Raw genomic sequence first — 22,218 nt, forward strand, 5'->3', positions numbered from 1 at the left:
GCGGTCGGCGGTTTGCGGTCCCGCTCATTCGTGGTATTTTCCAACCGCGAACCGCCGACAAGAAGGGGGCATCGGGAGAGACAGGAGAGAGCAGCCGGAGCACGACGAGTGCAGGAAATCACTCGCAGTACGCTCCGACCGCCTCTTCCTGCACGAAGTCGGGCCTTATCCAATCAGGAGCTGCTTTGACACGCAGCTCCTCATTGGTTAAGGCCCGACTTTGTGCAGGAAGAGGCGGTCGGAGCGTACTGCGAGTGATTTCCTGCACTCGCGGCGCTCCGGCTGCTCTGCTGACCTCTCCCGCTGCCCTCTTCAGGCTCCCCTAGGAAAAACCGTATTCACGATTTTTTGAGATTTGCGGGGATTCCTGGAATGGAACCCCGCGAATCTCGGGGGAGCACTGTATAATCAAATCCAAGATCCCTTCATCCCTAATGTAAATACAAAAGATTGAGTAGCTTCAGCAAATAATGTCACCATGGCAGGGATTCAGATAGGTGAATATGTGATAGAAGCAAAGTAAGAATTCCCATTGTAATGAGATGTTTCCATGATGCAATGAGTGAGTGGTGGATGGTCTTCCACTGGCCTGGTTAGAAAAAGACTCGTGGTTTCAAGTTTCAAGTTTATTAGTGTTTTTGATTAATCGCTTAATTATACTTCAAAGCGATGAACATACATAAAAAAATATTAAAAATTACAATATTAAAAAGTAATACAATATTTAACATAAACATAAAATTAAACTAGACTATATACAAACTTAACAAACAAGAAAAAAAGGGCGAAGGGGATTTGAACTACAAATTATTATAGAAAGAGTAGTCGGGGAAAAACACAAGGTCGGGGATATAAGATGCATGGTCAAATTCAACATAATTAATAAATCCAAGGTTGAGAATTATTACTCAAAAGCATCTTTGAAAAGGAATGTTTTTAAATTAGTCTTAAATTTATCAATATTGTGTTCTTCTCTTAAATAAATTGGAAGAGAGTTCCAGACTTGAGGGGCCGTAACGGAAAAAATAAATTGTCGTCTAGTGTTGATGATCTTGAGAGAGGAAATTTTCAATAAATGTGGTCTGGATCTTCCTAAGGTCTGAAGACTTGCTACCCTTGTCCTATGGTGTTTTATAGCCAGGTAGATGGGTGAGTGGAAATGAGGGAGGGAGAGCACTGGAGCTCCTGGGAAGCGGTCCGCAGTTTGTTGTGGGGTGGGGGTGGGGTTTCTGAGTGGGTAACTTAATCCCAAGCTAGACTGTGATGCCAAGGTGTGTGGGTGAGACTAGCTCATCTCTTTCTCTTTCTACTAATTTCTCTCCTTGACTCTTTTCCCTTCAGATGATTACACCAGCATCTCTAACAAGCCATGTGACCTACAATGCACCACCACCAATGGAGAGAGACAGCTTATAGCTCCAGCACAGGATGGGACATCCTGTAAAGACCGCTCTTACCAAGGGGTCTGCATCAATGGCAAGTGTGAGGTAGGAAAGGACAGAGAGGAGAGGGTAAGCTTTGAGTAGGTTGTAGGGAATAGGGAGATGTGGGTAGACACAGCAGCTGAATATGACTCAGTATTGAGTATCTACAGTAATTCAGTTCAACCAATAGGGGTAAGTGGCTTTTAAAATTGCTGACTACCGCTAGCTCAGTGGTCTCAAACTCAAACCCTTTGCAGGGCCATATTTTGGATTTGTAGGTCCTTGGAAGGCCGCAGAAAAAAATAGTTAATGTCTTATTAAAGAATTGACAATTTTGCATGAGGTAAAACTCTTTATAGTTTATAAATCTTTCCTTTTGGCTAAGTCTTAATAATAATATTGTAGTTTATCGCTAAAGAGACATATGATCAAGAAATTGTTTTATTTTACTTTTGTGATTATGATAAACATACCGAGGGCCTCAAAATAGTATCTGGCGGGCCACATGTGGCCCCTGGGCCGCAAGTTTGAGACCACTGCACTAGCTCAATATTGACCCCATAGAGTTTTCAGTTTCTTACTACTGTTTGATAGTAATATGTTTTGCAGTTTTGTTCTGAACATAACTGAATACATCCAAAGGAGTGCTTGGGACACACACAAAGCAGACTTGAATTCACCTTGTAATGGTTAAAGGTGCGTCAGAAAGTGTAAGAAATTAAGTCATAAAAACTGCAATAAACCTGCAGCTCCACTATCAAGTGTATATATGTTATTATATAACATATAGAGTATAAATCATTGATCCCCAACCCTGTCCTGGAGATCACCAGCCAGTCGGGTTTTCGTGATAGCCCTAATGAATATGCATGAGAGAGATTTGCATATAATGGAGGTGGCAGGCATGCAAACCTGCTCCATGCATATTCATTAGGGCTGTCTTAAAAACCTGAGTGGTTGGTGGTCCTCCAGGACAGGGTTGGGGACCACTGTTATAAATAATTATTATAAATGTGCTTGTATAATTTGAGAGACCACCACTTGCTTAACTGATTTTAATCGTTGCACACACAGTTTCCCGACATGCAGAAAAGTCAGAAAAATTATTTAAAGACTATTGAAAAAAGTTTAAGTGCATTTATCTTTGTCACCAATTAATTCAGTTAAAAACTGCTGATAAATTATTTTCTCCAGAGTCCCAACATGGACCATGTTGCGCCAATTGCTGCTTCAGAGAAGCCAAAGATTGGTTCTCATCACTTTGTTTACAAATGTGCTTCTTCCATTCCAGTCTCGAAAAAGAAATTCAGCTGTTACCAATAATCTTAAACTTTTAAATATATGAAGAATAAACAAATTTTTGACTTGCTAATACTTAAACGCACTAGACAGGTCAGAAGGGATACCTTACTTATGAAGCTTATGCATAGTGAAGATATCGCCAGAGCTTGGTCACACCCCTTCTTTTACAGGAAAGAGTCACATGATAACATAAACATAACATAAAACTTTATTTATAGTCCGCTGAGTCTTATAGTTAACAGTGGCTTACAAAAGAGTCAAGCTGTTCAAAAGCTGCAAAAATATAAATCTGACATCCTCTATAATAAAAGCCTAAGGGCACATGCGCACTTAGGGTTTTGTGATCCCTGCCACTGTGCTTTGTCCGTCCATGCTGAATTCGATTTCCAGTGCATGGGGCGGCTTGCAACGGCGATTTCAGCGGTGGTTTGACTCCTGCGCTGCCAGTACACCTCTTCTCACCCCCTTGACCAGCAAATGCAGCAGCCGTGAGGCATTTGCTTGGTTGGCCTACTTCGATAATGCGAAGTGGGCCGGCCTAGCAAAAGCCCTGAGGCTGCCCGGGCTAGCGGATGCTAGACAGGGGGAGTAGGGAAAGGAGAAGGTCAACTGCTGGACAGGGGGATCAGGTAAGAGGTGCTTCTGGACAAGGGGGGGTAAAAGGAAGGGAGAAGGCCTACTGCTGGACAGGGGGAGCAGGGTAGAGGTGCTGCTGGACAGGGGGGAGGTAAAATGAAGGGAGAAGGGCTGTTGCTGGACAGGGGGGAGCAGGGAAGGGGTTGTGGTGGACAGCTGAGGAAAGAGAGAGAAAAAGAAAGAAAGAAAGACAGACAGACAGACAGAAAGCGGCCAAGGAGAGAGAGAAAGAAAGAAAGAAAGACAGACACACACATCTATTCTAGCACCCGTTAACCCTTTCAGGACCATAAGGATCGTAGGCCAATTTTTGTGGTTTTGACGACATTTTTATGGTAAAAAGGGCTTGCAGATGCCAAAAAATTGATTTTTTTTGTGAAATATCATTATTTTTTTTTTTTAAATCACACTTCTGGCTTATGGACAGTGTGGCAAGTGAATCTTCTCGTCAATCTGGCAACGACGCTAATGAATGAATGTCGGAACCAGTTTGTTTACATAAAGGCAGTATCATATGGAATCCGTACATATCAAATTTAGAACTGTAGACTATCCCAATCAAAATTTATAGGATTTTAAAGTTATGGGACAAATATGTCCCTTGGTCCTGAAAGGGTTAATGTAATGGGCTTGAAGACTATTCATTAAATACAGTACTACTTCAATATACAATCACTGATTCCCCAGAAATGTAGTAAATAAAACCATTTTTAACATACGCCTAAATTTTAAACAAAAAGATGAATTGTTTACCAGAGGGAGAGCATACAACTCAAAAATTTCTTGTGTGTACTACCTTTTACTTAGGCGAAAGCAAAACAAGTGGTCCTTCTCAAACTCTGGGTTGCTAAATTAAAACCAAAATGTTCCGCCAAATAATTAGGCAAAAGACCATTAAAAAATTTATTACAAAAATATCCAAGTTTTTTTTAAGTTCAATGTTTTTTTATTAGTTTTATGAATAAACAGTTATACAAATATTTGACAGGATCTACAAATGTATAATGAGTCAAAACCAAAAAGAAATAGAATAAGCAAGTGTGAATGAAAGATGACAAGCAGATCCTGAGTAGGCAAATTATACAGATTTTCAAAAAGTGTATACCACTTGTATGTCAAAACGTAATTGCAAGTGCAAGTCATGTATCCTTAATCAAAGTTTCACAATAGTCTGACAGGGGTTGCAAAATAGTGTCATGTTTATGAACACCACCACATTTAAGAGCAAAACTCCTTTCATATCGCATAATTAAACAAACATTGTGCCACCATAAGGTGTGGGACAAATTATCGGGATTTTTCCAATTAGTGAAAATGAATTTTAATGCAATCAGAGTCAGACATCTCAACAATTTAGTATTAGACCCAGAAAGTGCAGTTGTTAGCCCATGAGCTCCATACACCACAATCGCTAGAGTTAGTTGTTCCCCAATACCAAGTATCTCAGTCATTGTTTTCCAAATCCGTATCCAAAAAGTATGTATTGGGGGCAGTGAAATATCATATGTTCTAAAGTGCCTGTATCAGCCCTACAGGACCAACAACAAGTAACATCAGAATTGGGTAGTTTGGCCAGTTTATATGGAGTCCAGAAGGCCCTGTGCATCAAGAAGTAAATTGATTGAGTGATCGATGCAGAATGTAGAGTTGAAAAGGTATCCCTCCATATTTTGGGCCATGTAGATTTCTGCACACTTACACCAGTGTCATGGGCCCAGACATCACATAGACCCAATGTAGCATCAAATTTGAGGTTGATAAGCAATGTATACCAAGCAGCAGCGTGTCCCTTATGTTTGAGTTTCATCAGCTCATACATTTTCAAAATGGAGGGTTTGTTCTGCTTGAGAGACTTTAAGTCATATCCCGTAGAAATGGCATGATGTAATTGTAACCATCTAAAATAATGAGAGGATGGTAAATGATAAGTTTGACTCAGTAGTTCAAATGGAATCCAAGAACTATCACAGTATAAATGATCTATATAGGCAATTCCCACATGTTTCAGGAATCCAGTTTAAAGTTTTCTTTTGAATAATAATTTTTGGATTGTTCCAGAGGTAAGTATAGGTCGTGTCTTCCCATTTCGTCTTCAACAGAATATCCATATCCTTAAGTGTCAGTCTTGTGGATGAAATAGAATCACAAGGTATACCAGTTTTAGTTTGCAGGAACGTAGCATTAAAAATATCGTCATGTCCAGGTGCATCTATTTCAAGCGTTACCCAAGTAGGAGGGTCTCCATCCAAAGATTCCTGAAGCCAGTGAGCTCCTTGACGTAATAGCATAGCTGAATGATACTCATAAAAACTGGGAAATCGAATTCCCCCATCTGATTTATCTCTTTTCAACTTCTGCAAGCTGATACGCGGAGTAGAGTTATTCCATAAAAATTTAGTGAGCATGGATTCAATCGCCTTATAGGTGAATCTTTTAAAATAAACCGGTATCATACTCAATGTATAGTTTATCACCGGAGATATCATCATCTTAACGGTGTCAAGACGCCCCCACCAAGATAAACGTAATGGTGACCATCTTGAAGTCATCTTATGTACTAGATCTAGAAGATGTTCTGTATTAAGCTGTATCGTTTCTTCAACTGTCGGTGCAAAAAAAAAACACCCAGATATTTTAGTTTTCTTCCAGACCACTGTAGTCCCATGTTGCATACACCTCAGGAGCGTTCAGAGCCATCACCTCCGTTTTGTGAGATTCAATTTATATCCAGATACTGAGGAGTAGCTAGTAATAAGATTGAGAGTAGGTTGAATTGAGTCCAATATGATATATAACAACACATCATCTGCATAAGCAGATACTTTAACTTCTTTTCCATCAACGTGAAGACCTTTGATGCTTAAGTTGTTACGAAGGGCTAAGAGCAAAGGCTCCAAAGCCAAATTAAACAAAAGTGGAGATAAGGGGCACCCCTGACGAGTACCCCTTTCTGGACTAAAAGAAGTCGAAAATAATCCATTGATATATATCCTGGTATGAGGAGAGGTATAGAGTACTCTAACCATAGTAATAAAATGAGGATGAAAACCAAACCAGAGAAGGACCTGAAATAGATATGACCATTCTATTCTATCAAAGGCCTTCTCTGCATCTAAACTTACTGCCACCATTGGATCTGTCAGTTCACCTGCTCTAGCGATGACATTGATGAATGTGCGAGTATTATCACTTGAAAATCTATTGGGCATAAAGCCATTTTGATCCAGTGCAATAATCTTGGGTAGCACAAGTTGTAATCTGGTAGCCAAGAGTTTAGCATAAATTTTTGCATCAGAATTTATCATCGACAGAGGTCTGTAATTGGACACTTTCAAAGGATCTTTATTCGGCTTAGGAAGTACTATTATTGTGGCCTCTGTAAAGGATCCAGTGACATCATTAGTCGTGATAAGATAGTTGAAGTAATTAAGCAAATGTGGGATCACTTGCTCATGAAAGGTAGAGTAAAATTTGTTTGTTAATCCATCGGGCCCCGATGGTGTTTTGGATTTAGCCATAGAATTAATTGCTGCTAACAATTCAGAAGAAGTGATATGTTCACTCAATCTCGAATTATCCAACTCATCTATGGAATTGTGTGGCAAGGTAGATAAAAATCCGTTAATGTCCCCTGTAGGATCCACCTCTGACTTGTACAAAATACTGTAATAATGTTGAAAAGAGGACAATATATCCTGAGGATCAGTCAACAATTTGTTATCATCTGTATGAATTGCTGTAATGTTTGTTTTATCACTCCTACCCTTTAAATAATTGGCAAGGCTATGTCCACACTTGTTAGTGTCTGCATAATAATTAGCATGTTGTGAGTAGATTTGATTAGCAGACGTTCTACTTAATGTGACATTATAAGAAAAACGCTTAGCTCTGAGTTTTCCTAGTTTAACCATGTTAGTGGGGTCCGCACAGTGTTCTCTCTCTAGGACTTTGATCTCGGATTCAAGACTCAGCAATTCATGGAGTTCAGATTTTTTTTTAGAGGCAGCATAGGATATAACTATTCCTATCACATATGCTTTAAAAGCATCCCATACAAAGGGCCATCTGGTGTCATCATGAGAATTATGAGAGAAGTATTCAATAATTGCTGACTTAATGTATATTCTAAAATCTTCCTCTTGTAGCAAAGAGTTATTGAGTCTCCATTGACCTGGTAAAGTAGCCTTTCCAAATGCATTTAATTGTAATTGTACCAGTGCATGGTCTGACACACTGATTTCATTTACAACAGAAGACCGGATGTAACGAACTAACGATTGACTTATCAAAAAAAAAATCCAGTCGAGAGTAGGAATTATGAGGCGTGGAGTAAAAAATGTAATCAGTATCATCCAAATGAGTAATTCTCCACGCATCTACGAGTTTAAATTGTGATATCCTAGTTTAAAAATTATCCTAGCCTGTATGGTTAACCAATGAAGTTGAACAATTTTTATCTATATGTATTGTACCATGGCACCTTCTGGATGGAATTGTGAGGTGAAATGTCCTCACACTTGTGACTTTTGTGTTTTTGGCAATTCTTTCAAAATGTACCGTATTTTTCGCTCCATAAGACGTACTTTTGCCACCCCCAAAAAGATATTACCTAATGAAGACTCGTAAGAAGCCTGTCAAATCCATAATTCCATCTTCCTCTTGTTTCTCAGTAGATTTCCCAGGCACAGATATTTAGTTCGCTCTAACCAATGAAGGTGATGCTTCCAAAGATATTCCCAGAACCTCCATAAAATATTTATGTACCATATCCACAGCTGTTACCAAAGGTGATTTAGGAAAATTTTAACTTTTTAAAATTACTTTTCTCCAGATATTCTAATTTCTGGTTCATATATTTTTTATCTTTCATTAGAGCAACCTTGCCTTCTTGCCGTACTGTTAACTTTTCTTGTATGGCTTCAAACTTAGATGTACGAGAATCTATAACTGGAGCCTGGTCGTTCTGAACCTTTATAAAATAATTACATTCACTCACCAAATGAGAAACCACATTATTCAAGGAAGAATTTACTCTTGGATAGCCCCCGATGAACAACTCCCAAGTAACAGTGGCAGGTTTTCTCACCACTGGTAGACTGATTTGCAGAATCTTTTCCTTTTCTCCTGTGTTCCAACTTGCTGGAACCAGCTCACCCAATACCTGGAGAGGAAGCAGCCAGTGAGGGTCCCTCTAGTAAGATTCCCCACATCTGGCCCAACCTGGGTTCACCATCCTGCTCTCCCTGCTTGTCTGATGCACTTTTGGGTTGCCGCAGGGCTGTTCTCTGCACCTCATCACCACTGTGGACTGCAAAACGTGTTGCAGTCCTGTATGAAGACCCTGCCATCTTCACTGCATCTGCTCGTGCCTGAAATGCTTTCAAGGTAAGCTGTCTAGATGCTCCAACAGGTCCCAGAAGTGGAGGGATATGCTTAGTTACCCAGTTCCAGTCCTGGTTTTCAGCTTACATCCCAAAGTAATATGGTGTTTTGTAGTCCCTAGTTCTACCCACTGACATCAGTGTTGCAGATCCCATAATGCACCAGATTAAGTTGTCAGAAATCCAGAGCTAGCCTAGAGTCTCCCTCCTGGAACTGGGTGACTTGACAGCTCTGTCATTTGTTCCATATCCAAGCCACCTCTTGCTGTAGTTGAACTGCTGTCCTCTAGACCCTGCTGTTCTGACCAGCTGCCTTTCCTTCCCTGTTTCCTGTGCAGCCAGTAGGATGTGATGGACAACTGTATTCTGCCAAGACAATGGACCGATGCCGAGTGTGTGGGGGTGATGGAAGTGCCTGTTACCGAGTCTCTGGGAGTTTCCGAAAAGGAATGTCACACTTAGGTACATACATCTAAGTGTTGGGGTTTTTTTGAGGGGATATTCAGGGGTACTGAGTACTGGCATCTTTTCCATTGCTTGATAAAAATGACCCATGGTCCCCAATTATTAATAAAAGAGCTCAGGTTCTGCACGCAGTGCTGCCTTTTCATGGATTCTATGGCTGATTCAGGGGGTCTGGCTACTGTGGAGTAGGTCCCCCAGTGATCATCCACACCTGAGAAATGGTCTGATATTTGAGTACCAACACTTTTTTTTGCTAGAAAAATATGCAGTGCATACATCTCGTACATACTTACTTGATATTCCCAGCCACCTAATTAGCAGGATAGTATGGGAATCTCACAAGGCAGGTGAGGAGAGAATAGGAGGACCTGGCCCAAACTGTAATTTCTTCTTGTGCATATTTGTTTGAGATGAGAGAGAGGAGCAGGAGGTTAAGGGAATCAGGACTAAGGTGTGAAGAGGAACATGTATTTATCCCATACTACTGATCCAGGGGTAGCAGACTATGGATTTTTCCTCCAGGAACTTGTCCAAACCTTTTTTTAAACCCAGTTAAGAACATAAGAAGTGCCTGTGCCAGGTCAGACCAGAGGTCCATCGTGCCCTGTAGTCCGCTCGCGCGGCGGCCCAACAGGTCTAGGACCTGTGTAGTAGTCCTCTATCTATACCCCTCTATCCCCATTTCCTTGAGAAAATTGTCCAATCCCTTCTTGAACCCTATTACTGTACTCTGTCCTATCACTCCCTTTGGAAGCTCATTCCAGGTGTCCACCGCCTGCTGGGTGAAGAAAAACTTCCTAGCATTGGTTTTGAATCTGTCCCCTTTCAGCTTTTCCGAATGCCCTCTCGTTCTTGTAGTTTTTGAAAGTTTGAAAAATCTGTCCCTCTCCACTTTCTCTATGCCCTTCATGATCTTGTAAGTCTCTATCATATCCTCTCTAATCCTCCTCTTTTCCAGGGAAAAGAGTCCCAGTTTCTCCAGTACGAAAGGTTTTCCATACCTTTTATCAATCGTGTCGCTCTCCTTTGAACCCTCTCGAGTATCACCATATCCTTCTTAAGGTATGGTGACCAATATTGAATGTAGTACTCCAGATGCGGGCGCACCATTGCCCGATACAACGGCAGGATAACTTCTTTCGTTCTGGTTGTAATACCCTTCTTGATTATTCCTAGCATCCTATTCGCTTTCTTAGCAGCCACTGCGCATTGTGCCGACGGCTTCATTGTCTTGTCCACTATTACCCCCAAGTCCCTTTCTTGGGTACTCTCAGTCAATAACATCCCTCCCATTGTATAGCTGTACCTTGGGTTTCTTCTTCCCGCATGAAATACTTTACATTTCTCTACATTGAACTTCATCTGCCATCTCGTCGCCCATTCCCCCAGCTTATTCAGGTCCCTTTGTAATTCCTCGCAGTCCTCTTTGGTCCGAGCAGCACTAAAATAGTTTGGTATCATCTGAAAATTTTATTATTTTGCACTTTGTCACTGATTCTATATCATTTATAAATATATTGAATAGCAGCGGTCTGAGCACCGACCCCTGCGGAACACCACTCGTGACCCTCCTCCAGTCCGAGTAGTGGCCTTTTACTCCTACCCTCTGCTTCCTTCCCACCAACCAATTTCTGATCCATCTGTGTACATCTCCTTCCACCCCATGGTTCTTCAGTTTCCGAAGTAAGCGTTCATGGGGTACCTTGTCAAAGGCTTTTTGTAAATCTAAATATACGATGTCTATGGGGTCCCCTTTGTCCATCCGTTTGTTAATTCCTTCGAAGAAGTGTAGTAAGTTTGTTAGGCACGATCTCCCCTTGCAGAATCCATGTTGGCTTGTGATTAGAAGTTTATTTCTTTCAAAATGCTCATTGATGTTGTCTTTTATCAGCGCTTCCGCCATTTTCCCCGGAACCGAGGTCAGACTTTTATCACATCCTCTGGCAAGTCCTGTTTGCTTTTTTGGCTGCTGCCACACACTGGGCAGCATGTAATTAAATTCAGGAATTTGTTACCAGAGAATGCGGTAAAAGCAGTTAGCTTAGCAGGGCTTAAAAAGATTTGGATATTTCTTAAAAGGAAAGTCCATAAGCCATTATTAAGATGGACTTGGGAAAATCCTCTGCTTATTTCTAGGATAAGCAGCATAAAATCTGTTTTACTTTTTCTGGGATCTTGCCAGATGGTAGTGACCTGGATTGGCCACTGTTGGAAACAGGATACTGGGCTTGGTGGACCTTTCTTTGGTCTGTCCCAGTATGGCAGCTCTCAAGTTCTTATATTAGACATGGCTGGGCTATAACGATTGAGTGGTTTGAGTAACTGAGAGGAGGAAAATGAGCGAGTTATATGATTACATTGGAATCGGGGGGGAGGAGTGGGCATGAAGAGGATACAAGGAAAAGAAACATTCCTACCCAGATAAATCCCACTGACTGGTTCATCTCCAGATTTTCATTTGCATTATCCAGATAATGTCACTTAATATACAGTCAGACCACCTCAGTATTCTCCAGGTAGTGTTGGGGGAGATCTGGGGGGGGGGGTGCAACTAAAGTAGAATAGGGTGTTCCCCGATTAGCCGTGATATTCAGTCCACTAACTGAAAGGCTGCCCTAATTTTATGCAGGTAGTTTATATGGGTACTGGTCTTAAAATTGCTGGTTCACAGACAAGTGGCAGCAGCCGCTCTATACCTGAATTTTCTGTGCCAGTATGTGAGTCTGGTCTGTCACTGAATATCTGGGTGTAAAACACACTGAGCACTGCAGGCAGAATATAGACTCGAAGGACCATAACGCTGCATTGTTGTGGTGGGAGGGAAGAGGTAGCTCTGTTGCTGGGTGGCAGGAGGACTGGCAGTGTTTCTTTAGGAGGCAGAACTCATGCATACAGGTTTCCATGGCAGTAAATGTGAGCTGGGGAGGACACACCAGTTTCTTGATGGCTTGGGTTTGGATTCTTTTCCTGTTTTATCAAGGACTTCACCAACCTTTCCTTTCCCTTCCCAGGTTATGCACTGATCACAAATATTCCTGCAGGTGCAATGGACATTCTGATCATTGAGCGCCGAAAAACAGAAAATATTCTGGGTAACGCATAAAGATTACTAAAACAGCTAGAAAGGACTGTTTGCTTGTGCCTGTCATTGTGGAGGATTCAGGAGAAGATGCAGCTGCTTTATCTGTCTATTTCATTAAGGGCCCAATATTCAGTCCGTAGCAGTGGTTCCCAACCCTGTCCTGGAGGACCCCCAGGCCAGTCGGGTTTTCAGGATAGCCCTAATGAATATGCATGGAGCAGGTTTGCATGCCTGTCACTTCCATTATATGCAAATCTCTCTCATGCATATTTATTAGGATTATCCTGAAAACCCGATTGGTCTGGTGGTCCTCCAGGACAGGGTTGGGAACCACTGTGTTAAGGCACTTCCAGCCACATGCCAGGGCGTGTGCAGCTCCTGGCACTGAATATCCAGGCAGGTCTGCCCACCCAGAAGTTAACTGGGCACCAGTACCCGTTACCTTGGCACATACATAAAGTTAGGACTGCTGTTTTTGCTGAATTAACTGTATTCAGTTATTTACCTGGCTAGTAAACTAAAAATTGCTACTAATTGACTAAGTCAGGGGTAGGCAATTCCAGTCCTCGAGAGCCGGAGCCAGGTCAGGTTTTCAGGATATCCACAATGAATATGTATGAGATGGATTTGCGTGCTCTGCCTCCTTGAGATGCAAATCTATCTCATGCATATTTATTGTGGATATCCTGAAAACCTGACCTGGCTCCGGCTCTCGAGGACCAAAATTGCCTACCCCTGGACTAAGTCAATGATTCACCCTAACTCTGACCTCTGCCTGCCCCTAACCTATCCAGTCAGGGGACGTGCTGCTGAATATTGACTGATGGCTTTCTCAGTAGGGTTTAACCGGGCAAGAGCCTCTCTTTCCCAGTTAAATCCTTACGAATATCAAGCCCTAAGAAACATTTCATACAGCATTGTTAACGTTCATCTGCCCAGGAGCCCTGTATCCAAAGCTCCTGAGTGCCAGATAGAGCCTACAACCACTATTGCAGTACTGTAAATCATTTTCCATTGGTAAAAGTAGGGTTAGTGCATTAGAAACTGAACAGGGTATCAAAATGGAAAAACTCTGAGAGGTTGGGGGGGGGTCATTAGAGTGGGCAGACTTGGTGGGCTGTGGCCCTTTTCTGCTGTCATTTTCTATGTTTCTGTGATGTCTTTATAGTGATGAATTTTTGCCCAGTGGAACTTTCCAGATTCATTTCCTGATTCTGTCATCCATTGATGCATGCGAAGGTGTTCTTAGAACCAGACGAGAACCTCTTGTGGATCTTGTGCTCGGGAGGATGAAGATCCCTTCACTTTGACTCTTTACTCAGTCATATGATTTTCTAGTTTGGTGTAGGGTAATTTTCTTGTCCATTTTTTTCCAGCACTGTCGGACACAGCTGATCACTTTTTCATCAATGGGAACTCTGCAATTGACAACCCCCAGAACTTCCGAGTAGCTGGGACAATCATCAAATATCGGCGACCCTCCAATCTGCATGCTGATGGGCTGGAGTACATCATTGCTCAGGGGCCCATCAATCAGTCCCTGAATGTCATGGTGTGTCATAAGCCACTTATCCACTGATCCTCTTCACGACTACTTATATACTTTTTGCCTTCTGTACATCTATCCATTACTGCTTACCTGCTGCCTACACTCGATGGCAAGGTCTTCGTATTTATCACTACTCGTCTGCTACTTTGTAAGGCTCTGTTTTTATGTGAAGATCTTACTAATTCTGTTTCAGGCTCACTGTCTCTCTGGATGCATGAAACAGAGCTCTTAGATGAACTCCATTATTCCCAAAATCTGTTTCCAAGAGGCAGTGGGAGTAGTGCAATATAAAATAACATATGCACAGAGACAGACATAAAAGATGTTATCTAAGAAAAGAGCTTTGCATAGGTCTTGGCAGATTCCTGTCTCTGTAACAGAATGTGTACAGACAAATGAGAGATGGTTCAGCACAGGAAGAAAGGGGTGTGAGTATAGATAGATTGTTAGACCTTCCTTGTGTCCTGTCTCCTGCCCCTGTACTGTGTGAGTTCTTTTGTTTCATAAATGAGCCAGCATTTACAGTAAAAGGTTTATACCAGGGATGTCCAACCTGTGGCCCTCGGGCCGCATGCAGCCCAGTGAAGTATTTTGTGTGGCCTCGGTCGAGGCGATGCAGTGTTTTCCTCTGCTGCCCCTGGGTGTTTACCGTCTTGCCGGCTCCCTCCTCTGTCTTGCTGCAGCGTTTGCACGTTTGTGCAGCCCCAGAAACATTTTTTTCGGCCAATGCGGCCCATTGAAGCCAAAAGGTTGGACACCCCTGGTTTATACGGTAGTTCATATTGCTTTGATCCCAGGACATGTTTTTGATATGATGAGATTGTTTTAATCCTGTCACCTAGGTTTAAGTTCTTCTGAAGGGAGCTAAATTGTATTCCTTTAATGTTTCAACAGATGGGCTGTCATGCTGGGGATAATCAATCTACAGTGAAATATATTAAGTCAGGGTCAGCCGGCTAATGTTCTCTCTAAGCTGAGCAAGAGTTCTCCATCTACTATCCTTTCAGTGTGTGGTCTTGTTTCAGTATCAGATTTTCAATATTGAAGGACAGGCAAGCTCTGCATTGACTCCAGTCCCTAGTGATTGACGATACAATATTTGAAATACCACACCCTGGCATAAATACAATTCTGATGCAGTGTGTCTAGGAGTCCTGACTATAGGTAATATCCCCCAAATCACAAGTTGTGTTGCAGAAGGATGAAATTTACGTTCTTCAACTCTGCCTCCTTCTCCTTTGGTTGTAGTGCCATCTTCAGTTTATCCTTCAGTGTGCGAGTTGAGAAGGTGTTCTGATCTGCTCTGATCATTTTTTCTTATTTTCAAGTTTTTGTTTGAATCCAAAGGTTTTTCAGTGCTCAACAGGTTCCCAGTGTCCCTGGGACAGCTCTGCCTGGGAAATGATGCAGACTGTGGAAAAGAAATCTGCAGCTAGCAGCGAAACCCTCAAGGTGCTTGTCTGGCCAGCTTGCATTTGCACTTGTGGAACTCAGGGTCAATTCCCCTGGTAGCTGGCTCGCAACTTGATTTATTACATTCCTGAGCTCAGGCTGTTTGGTCTCTGTGGCAGTCCAGTTGGGCTTTGGTGGGTTCCGGCAGCTTTTTCTTTCCCCCTTGTCATGAGGATCTGTGAGGGTTGAGGTCTCAGTCCTACTTTGGTCTGACTGGCAGCCCGAAGGTTACAGCACATGGATTTGATTTGGCTGACTGAGGTAGTGTCTTCTCCAGATTCCAGCTCCTGTAGCAGCTTGAAGCAGGCTAGCATCAGCACAGATGGACTGTGAGTACAGGCTGTTGTAGCCTGTGAGAAAATTGGTGGAGGGTGTCTAAAATTGCAATGTTTCAAGCATTTCTGCAGCTTGCTTTAGGGTCCCCTACCTCCAAAAACTCCTTCCCATGATTTTGTGACCCTTTTAATTTGGTTTTCCCAGGCCATTTTTGGCGTGACCATACTACCTGGTGGCCATCTTAGAATTCCCAATTTTTGTTTAAAAACCTCCCATCTGCCTCAAAAAATCACTTGGGATGGACCCTTCGGGCTGTGATGCTCCTATATCATCCCAGATTTGTGCTAGATGGTCAGCTGAGGAATGTTTGAGTGCTATGGAGCACATGAGGGAGGTACAGGAGCCCTGGGCTTAGCTAGGGAATTGCAGGTGGCTCCTTTGTCTGGGAAAAAATCGCCTCTGGATAGCGATCAGGCAAAGCGCAGGTGCGTGGATGCCACGGAGCCCAAAAGGGACTCCGGGAAGCCCTGAAGGGGTTCTCAGGGCCCTCTAGTTAGAGCTTTACTTCTGATTTTGTAAGTCTAATGTGGATGGCCTACTTAAATTGTTGGGGTTCTCAGGCTCCGGCGGAAGGAGTACCGATGGCTGTGCAAGTGGATTTGCCCACTTCAAATGCACACCCTTCAGAGGAAATCTCTGGGCAGGGTCCAGAAGCCCAGTCAGATAAGGACTGGGGGGAGGGGGAGGCTGGGAGTCTGAATCTATGCCTTTGTTGTATCAGATTGAATCTCCTCTTGTGGGCAGAGACCATGAGTCCAGAAGCAGTAGTAGCACTGGACCAGGGGGAGGATCAGACTGTATATCGACAGCCTTGTTGGAGCTTATTTCTGAGACACTGAAATTATTAAAACTGGATTCTCTGCAGGCATCTGCTACACAGTGCTCTATTAAGAGTGCTTCCCAGACTTGGACTTCTTTTTTTCTTCACATCCTGATCTCACTTCCTTAATTATGGAGCAATGGGAGACCCCGGAAGATTAAGACAATGACAAAGCCTTTACTCTGTGGCTCCTGAATTTCAGCAGCTATGTGTCCAGCCAAAGGTGGATTTGTTGGTAGCGCAGGTTAACAAGTGTACTTTCCTCCCAAGTGAAGGGGGAGTAATGTTAAAGGTTGCCCAGGACTGCAGGGTAGATGTAGTCCTTAAGTGGCAAGTCAAAGCTTTAGTCTTGGGAGTTAAAGCAGCATCAGCAGCCTCTTTTGTGGCACATGACTGTCATACAAGAGTCTGTCAGATTCCTTCTATGGATGGAAGGTTGATTACATAGTGGATGCCCTATATGACATTATCAGAGACTTGAGCAAGGTGTCTGCTTACGATTGCTGCCCGATTCGCCGATTCAAAACATAACATTGTACTTATAAACCGCATAACCGTAAGTTCAATGCGGTGAACAAAAGATTAAAAATAACATAACCTAAGGATGATTTAAATTAGTTTGCTAAATATTTTGAAAAAAAGATGCATTTTCAATTGAGTTCTAAAGTACTTGTACGAGCAAGCACTTGGCAACAGTAGCCTAAATTTCCTGTCATAGAAAGCAGCCTGAATTGATTCAAACTGATTTGTTTTCTAAAAAAAAAAAAACCGGGCTCGCCGATTTGGTGACCAACCCTCCTCCCCGTACCTTCGAGCCTCCTAAAGCAGGAGCAGTAGCACTCTGGCAGCAAATAGCCTGTCCTAAGCGCTGCCTCTTGCTGGCCGTCCACTGCCGCTGCTGCTCCTTCTTTAGGGGGTGAGGGTCAGTCGGGAAGTGCTGCATTGGGTACCCTCAGCTCTGCGGATTTAGGGCCCCCCTCCCGAATGCCTGCATGTTTCTCTCTTATCACTAGCATCCCCTGGCTTCCCGGTCTCACCTTCAAAGCTAATTACGGCAGCCTGCATAGGAATGCCGGTGCTGTAGCGATCCTAGCAGGCTGCCGTTGGTCTCTGCAGCACGTTCCCTCTGCTGCAGTCCCACCCCTCCTCTGACGGCAGGGGCAGGCTGAGGCAGGGGGAACGTGCTGTGGTGGCCGACAGCAGCCTGCTAGGATCACTACAGCAACGGTGATCCTCTGTAGGCTGCCATAATTAGCTTTGAAGGTGAGACTGGGAGGCCAGGGGGAAGCAGGAGGACACTAGAGAGAAGGGGGAAACATGCAGGCCTTTGGGGAGCCCCCTGGTGTAGAAGTACACAGAGGTAGGGAGAGAGGGAAGGGGGAATCCAAAGAGATGCGCATATTCTGGACTAAGGGGGGAGGGGAAGAAATAATGAATCTTAAAACAGAGGAGAGGAGAGAGATGGTGGACAATAGGATGGAGGGAGGGAAGAAACAGGAAGAGAAGTTGGACACAAGGGATGGTGTGGAGGAGGGGATATAAATACTGGATAGGAGGGTAATTGGTAAGAGAAAGAGAGAGATGGTGGACCCTGGGATGGTGGGGAAGGAGGGAGAAATGTTGGATGAAAGAGTAGTTAAGAAAAGGAGAGATGGTGGAGTCCATCACTGCAGTTGCGAGGTTGGAGATGAAAAAAAGGAAAGATGCCAGACCTCCGGGGGAGGGAAGGGAAACAGAAGGGGAGGACAGAGATGGAAGATGGATGGTTAGCACAAAGAAAGAAGAAAACGACAAATGGGCAGGAGACCCTGGCATGTGAATTATCAGAAGATAAACAGAAACCAGAGCCTGGGACCAACATGATTTGAATAATGACCAGACAACAAAAGGTAGAAAAAATAATTTTATTTTCTGTTTTGTGATTATAATAAGTCAGATTTGAAATGTGTATCCTGCCAGAGCAGATGTTAGACCATGAATGTGAGCTAGGACTTAAAATTACATTACATTATATTAGTGACTTTTATTCCGCCATTACCTTGTGGTTCAAGGCGGATTACATAAGAGGTTATCTTGACATTTCCAGAAGAGTTACAGAGTTGAACGGGTTACTTCGGGGGACTGAAGTGCTTCCTGCAGTGTTAGTTTGTTTTGATGGATTTCTTGAATAGCAGGGTTTTTATTTTTTTTCTGAAAGTTTTGTAGTCTGGTGTCGTGATCAGTAAATTGGATAGTTGGTTGTCTAGTTTTGCTTTTTTGTTAATTTGTTTACACCATAGCACCAGTGTGGGTAGGAGAGGGCAAAGGGTATGGGGTGGGTAAAGAGGCTATAAAATAAACCCGCCAGGATGTTTGAAAAAAACACCCAATTGGGCAGGAAAATCAAATTGAAAATCGATTCAATAGGCTGAATTGAATTGAAAATTTTTTACTGAATTGAATTGAAAATTTTTTTACTGCATTACTGCTTACTCTATCTCTACTCACAGAAAGCTTTGGAATAGGCAGTGGGCAGGAGATTTGGCTTGAAAGCCACTCTAAGCAGGCTTCCCTTTAAGAGACAGATGCTCTTCGGTAAAGAGCTGGTTGATCTTATGGCAAATGTGACAGACTGTCGACCTAAGACTCTTCCACACAGCAGACCTTGTGCCCCTGGAGTATCTAATTGGGGTAATTTTTGTGGTTCAAGGCTTATTCACTAGTACTCTGGAGGAATTGTTTCCCAGACACCATATCAGAGTTCTTGGCAGAGGTAGGGAAACTCAAGGCATACTCAATCCTCAGGACCATGTGCCCCTACTTCCTCCAAGAAGCCTCAGTGACATCAGGTCTATAGCCATGCCTTTGTAGATAGGAGGGAGGTTAACAGCCTATTGGAAGGTGTGAGCATGGATCATCTTGGATGCTGAATATAATACAAATCGGATACAAACTCAAATTCAGCTACCCTCTAGTGGATTACTTTGTGGATTCTTCAGCTGAATGGCTAGAGAAGACAGTCAGAGTCTGAGTGACAGTACAAAGGCTCTGGTACCTTAGAACCATAGAGCCATACCTCCCGCAGAATTAGGCTTGAGCAGATACTTAATATACTTCATAGTGCCCAAGAAAGACTCAAACGATTGGAGACTGAACCTGGATCTGAAGTCAGTAAATGCTGTGCTGCTAAAGGTGCCCATTTGGTCATTGTGATGGTCGCACCAGGGGAATTGCTAGCCTCCCTCGATTTGATGGAGGCCTATCTCCATATTCCCATATTTCTGTAGCACAAAAGATTCTCGAGGTTTCAGGTGCTAGGGAAACATTTTCAGTTATCCGCACTTCCCTTTGGTCAGACAGAATTTGCCTGCTTACTGCATCAGACAGAGTGTATGTCCACAGTGGCGATCTTCTCCTGCCAGTCTGATATGGAGAGTAAAATATTGAACGAAAAAAGTGAGTCTTTCAGAGCTCCATAAGTGTTAGTGGTGGTTGCACTTTGACAGGTGGGTTGTTCATTGCACCAGGGGTTATGTTATGGGTTGTTTAATTTAGTTCATTTTTGTTTTACAGGGCAGAACAGAAATGTATTATCGGGGATGATCTCCATACCCCTTCTTCCAATTTCTTATGTTATAGTGATAATCGATTGCTTTGGTACAAACTGAAGAGGGCACTACACCCATTGTAGAAGGAGGTGGAGTTGAAGAATGTAAGTTTCATCCTTCTATAACACAACTCGTGATTTAGAGGATATTACTTATAGTCAGGACTCCTAGTCACATCTACCAGAAAGAAAATTATCAAGAGAAGAACCTAATTTTCTGTTGGAGGACTCCTTCTCAGTTTAGAGTGAACAGTGTCTACAGGGCCTAGTCAGGACAAACAGGGTAGGCTAGGCAGCTTTGCTGAATAGTGTTGTATGACACTACTTACTTAACCTAGTGTCAGTATATCAAATCCATAACCCTTTACCCTATAAGCTTCACCCGAAAGTAGCTGATACAACAGAAGTTGTGAAATCCTTTAAGGCCAGTGCTCCTAGAAATGGGAAGTGGAAAGGCAAGGAGCACATCATAGTAATTTCTGTGCTGTTTCCTACAATGGCCATTGCTGGAAAAAGGAATATTAGAGCAGCTATAAGGCTTCTGACATCTGTGCTCGTTGGTCTACATAAGAATATTCATTAAACATCCTGGGGGAGGGTGTATACATGTGTGGTCAATGAGTGGGGCTCCTGGTTACACACACAAGTTACAGAATTCTGTATGTTATGTCCACTCTTGCTGCATTTATATGACCTCAATTTGTCCAAGTGTAAGTACGGGTATGCTAACATTAGGCATGCTGATTTTCGGATATGCTAGTAATGTACAATGAAATCTGACCTCCCAGATGTTATGGATACAATAGTTTCTCATCACACAGCATCAGGGTATCTAAATGGAGGGAAGTGGTGGAGAGGAAAACGGTGATGAAATTCAAAAAAGCATGCGATAAACATAGAGGGTCTCTAATTAGAAAATAAAGGATGCCCATTAAAGAGCTAAGGCCAGTACTGGCAGACTTAACATAAGCAGTGCCTCTGCTGGTTCAGACCAGAGGTCTATCATGCCCAGCAGTCCGCTCAGATCCAGGACATGTATAGTAATACTCTATCTATACCCTTCTCCTGATTGGGGAGGCCCGACTTTAGTGTAGGAAGAGGCGGTCGGAGCATACCGCGAGTGATTTCCTTCACTCTCTGGCGCTCTGGCTGCTCTCTCCTGCTTCTCCGGCTGCCCTCTCCTGTCTGCCCTCACTAAAAACAGTATTCGCAGTTTTTTAGCATTCACGGGGGTTCCCGGAACGGAACTTGCACTGTCTGTGTCCCATATGTGGCAATTTGGTGTAGGATGGGCAAGGGAGGGCATCAATGGGATCTCCACGAACTTGGAACATGAGGATGTTATTGGCCAGACTTTATGGTAGGTATCCTTCAGACAGGATGGTTGGATAGGCTGGAGTGAACTTGGAGGGCAACTTCAGCAGTTGGAACCTAGGACAATTCCAAGTGGACTTTAGTCTATGGCCCAGAAATATCAATGAAGAGACAAGTTAATTTAATCATGTATTTTTAATGGGTATAACTAATGGGCAGACTGGATGGACCATTCAGGTCTTTATCTGCCTTCATTTACTATGTTACTTATAAAAGGAAACAATTCTATAAATACCTTGCATGAGGGTCTTAGATGCTGTGCACTGAGCGCGAATTCTATAACAACATCTGGGAGCTAAAATTCCATTATAGAATACTAGTGTAAGTTGATATCTACTTGTCTATATTTCGACTTACCCACTTATGTCAAAGCAGGTGTGTGTAAACGATGCTCCTCCCCTTGAATGTCCCCCTTGCATTTATGTGTGCGCCATTTATCAAATAGCGCAGAACACATGCATAGTTACTATGTTACTATAGCGCTTGGGCATGTCCATGATAGAATACTAGCATGGACATGCCCAAGCGCTATAGTAACATAGTAGATGACAGCAGATAAAGACCCGACTGGATGGACCATTCGGGTCTTTATCTGCTGTCATCTACTATGTTACTATAGCGCTTGGGCATGTCCATGCTAGTATTCTATCATTTTAGCACACAAATGGTGTTTAAACGTGGGCACTAAAAACGTGGGTTAGTGTATTTTTATTTGGAGGGGTTAAAAACAGATGTGGCAGTAACACAGCTGGCATGCACACATCCTGTTACGGTTTACAGTAATTGTCAAACTCTCTTTTTCTTTACTCAC

General features: G+C 42.9%; 1 protein-coding gene across 6 annotated transcripts in view; it reads left to right on the forward strand.

Annotated features, from left to right (window-relative positions):
* The window catches only part of LOC117346711 (ADAMTS-like protein 2), a 114,205-nt gene that overhangs the window by 51,635 nt on the left and 40,352 nt on the right, over positions 1-22,218 (forward strand). For all 6 annotated transcript variants that reach the window (XM_033916729.1, XM_033916732.1, XM_033916728.1 and 3 more), the window contains exons 5-8: positions 1,342-1,487; positions 9,082-9,205; positions 12,220-12,300; positions 13,667-13,842. In XM_033916729.1, the coding sequence (XP_033772620.1) occupies positions 1,342-1,487; positions 9,082-9,205; positions 12,220-12,300; positions 13,667-13,842 (527 nt within the window). The remainder of the gene's footprint in view (positions 1-1,341; positions 1,488-9,081; positions 9,206-12,219; positions 12,301-13,666; positions 13,843-22,218) is intronic.

The sequence above is a fragment of the Geotrypetes seraphini genome, chromosome 12 (genome assembly GCF_902459505.1).
Source record: "Geotrypetes seraphini chromosome 12, aGeoSer1.1, whole genome shotgun sequence".
Lineage (NCBI taxonomy): Eukaryota > Metazoa > Chordata > Amphibia > Gymnophiona > Dermophiidae > Geotrypetes > Geotrypetes seraphini.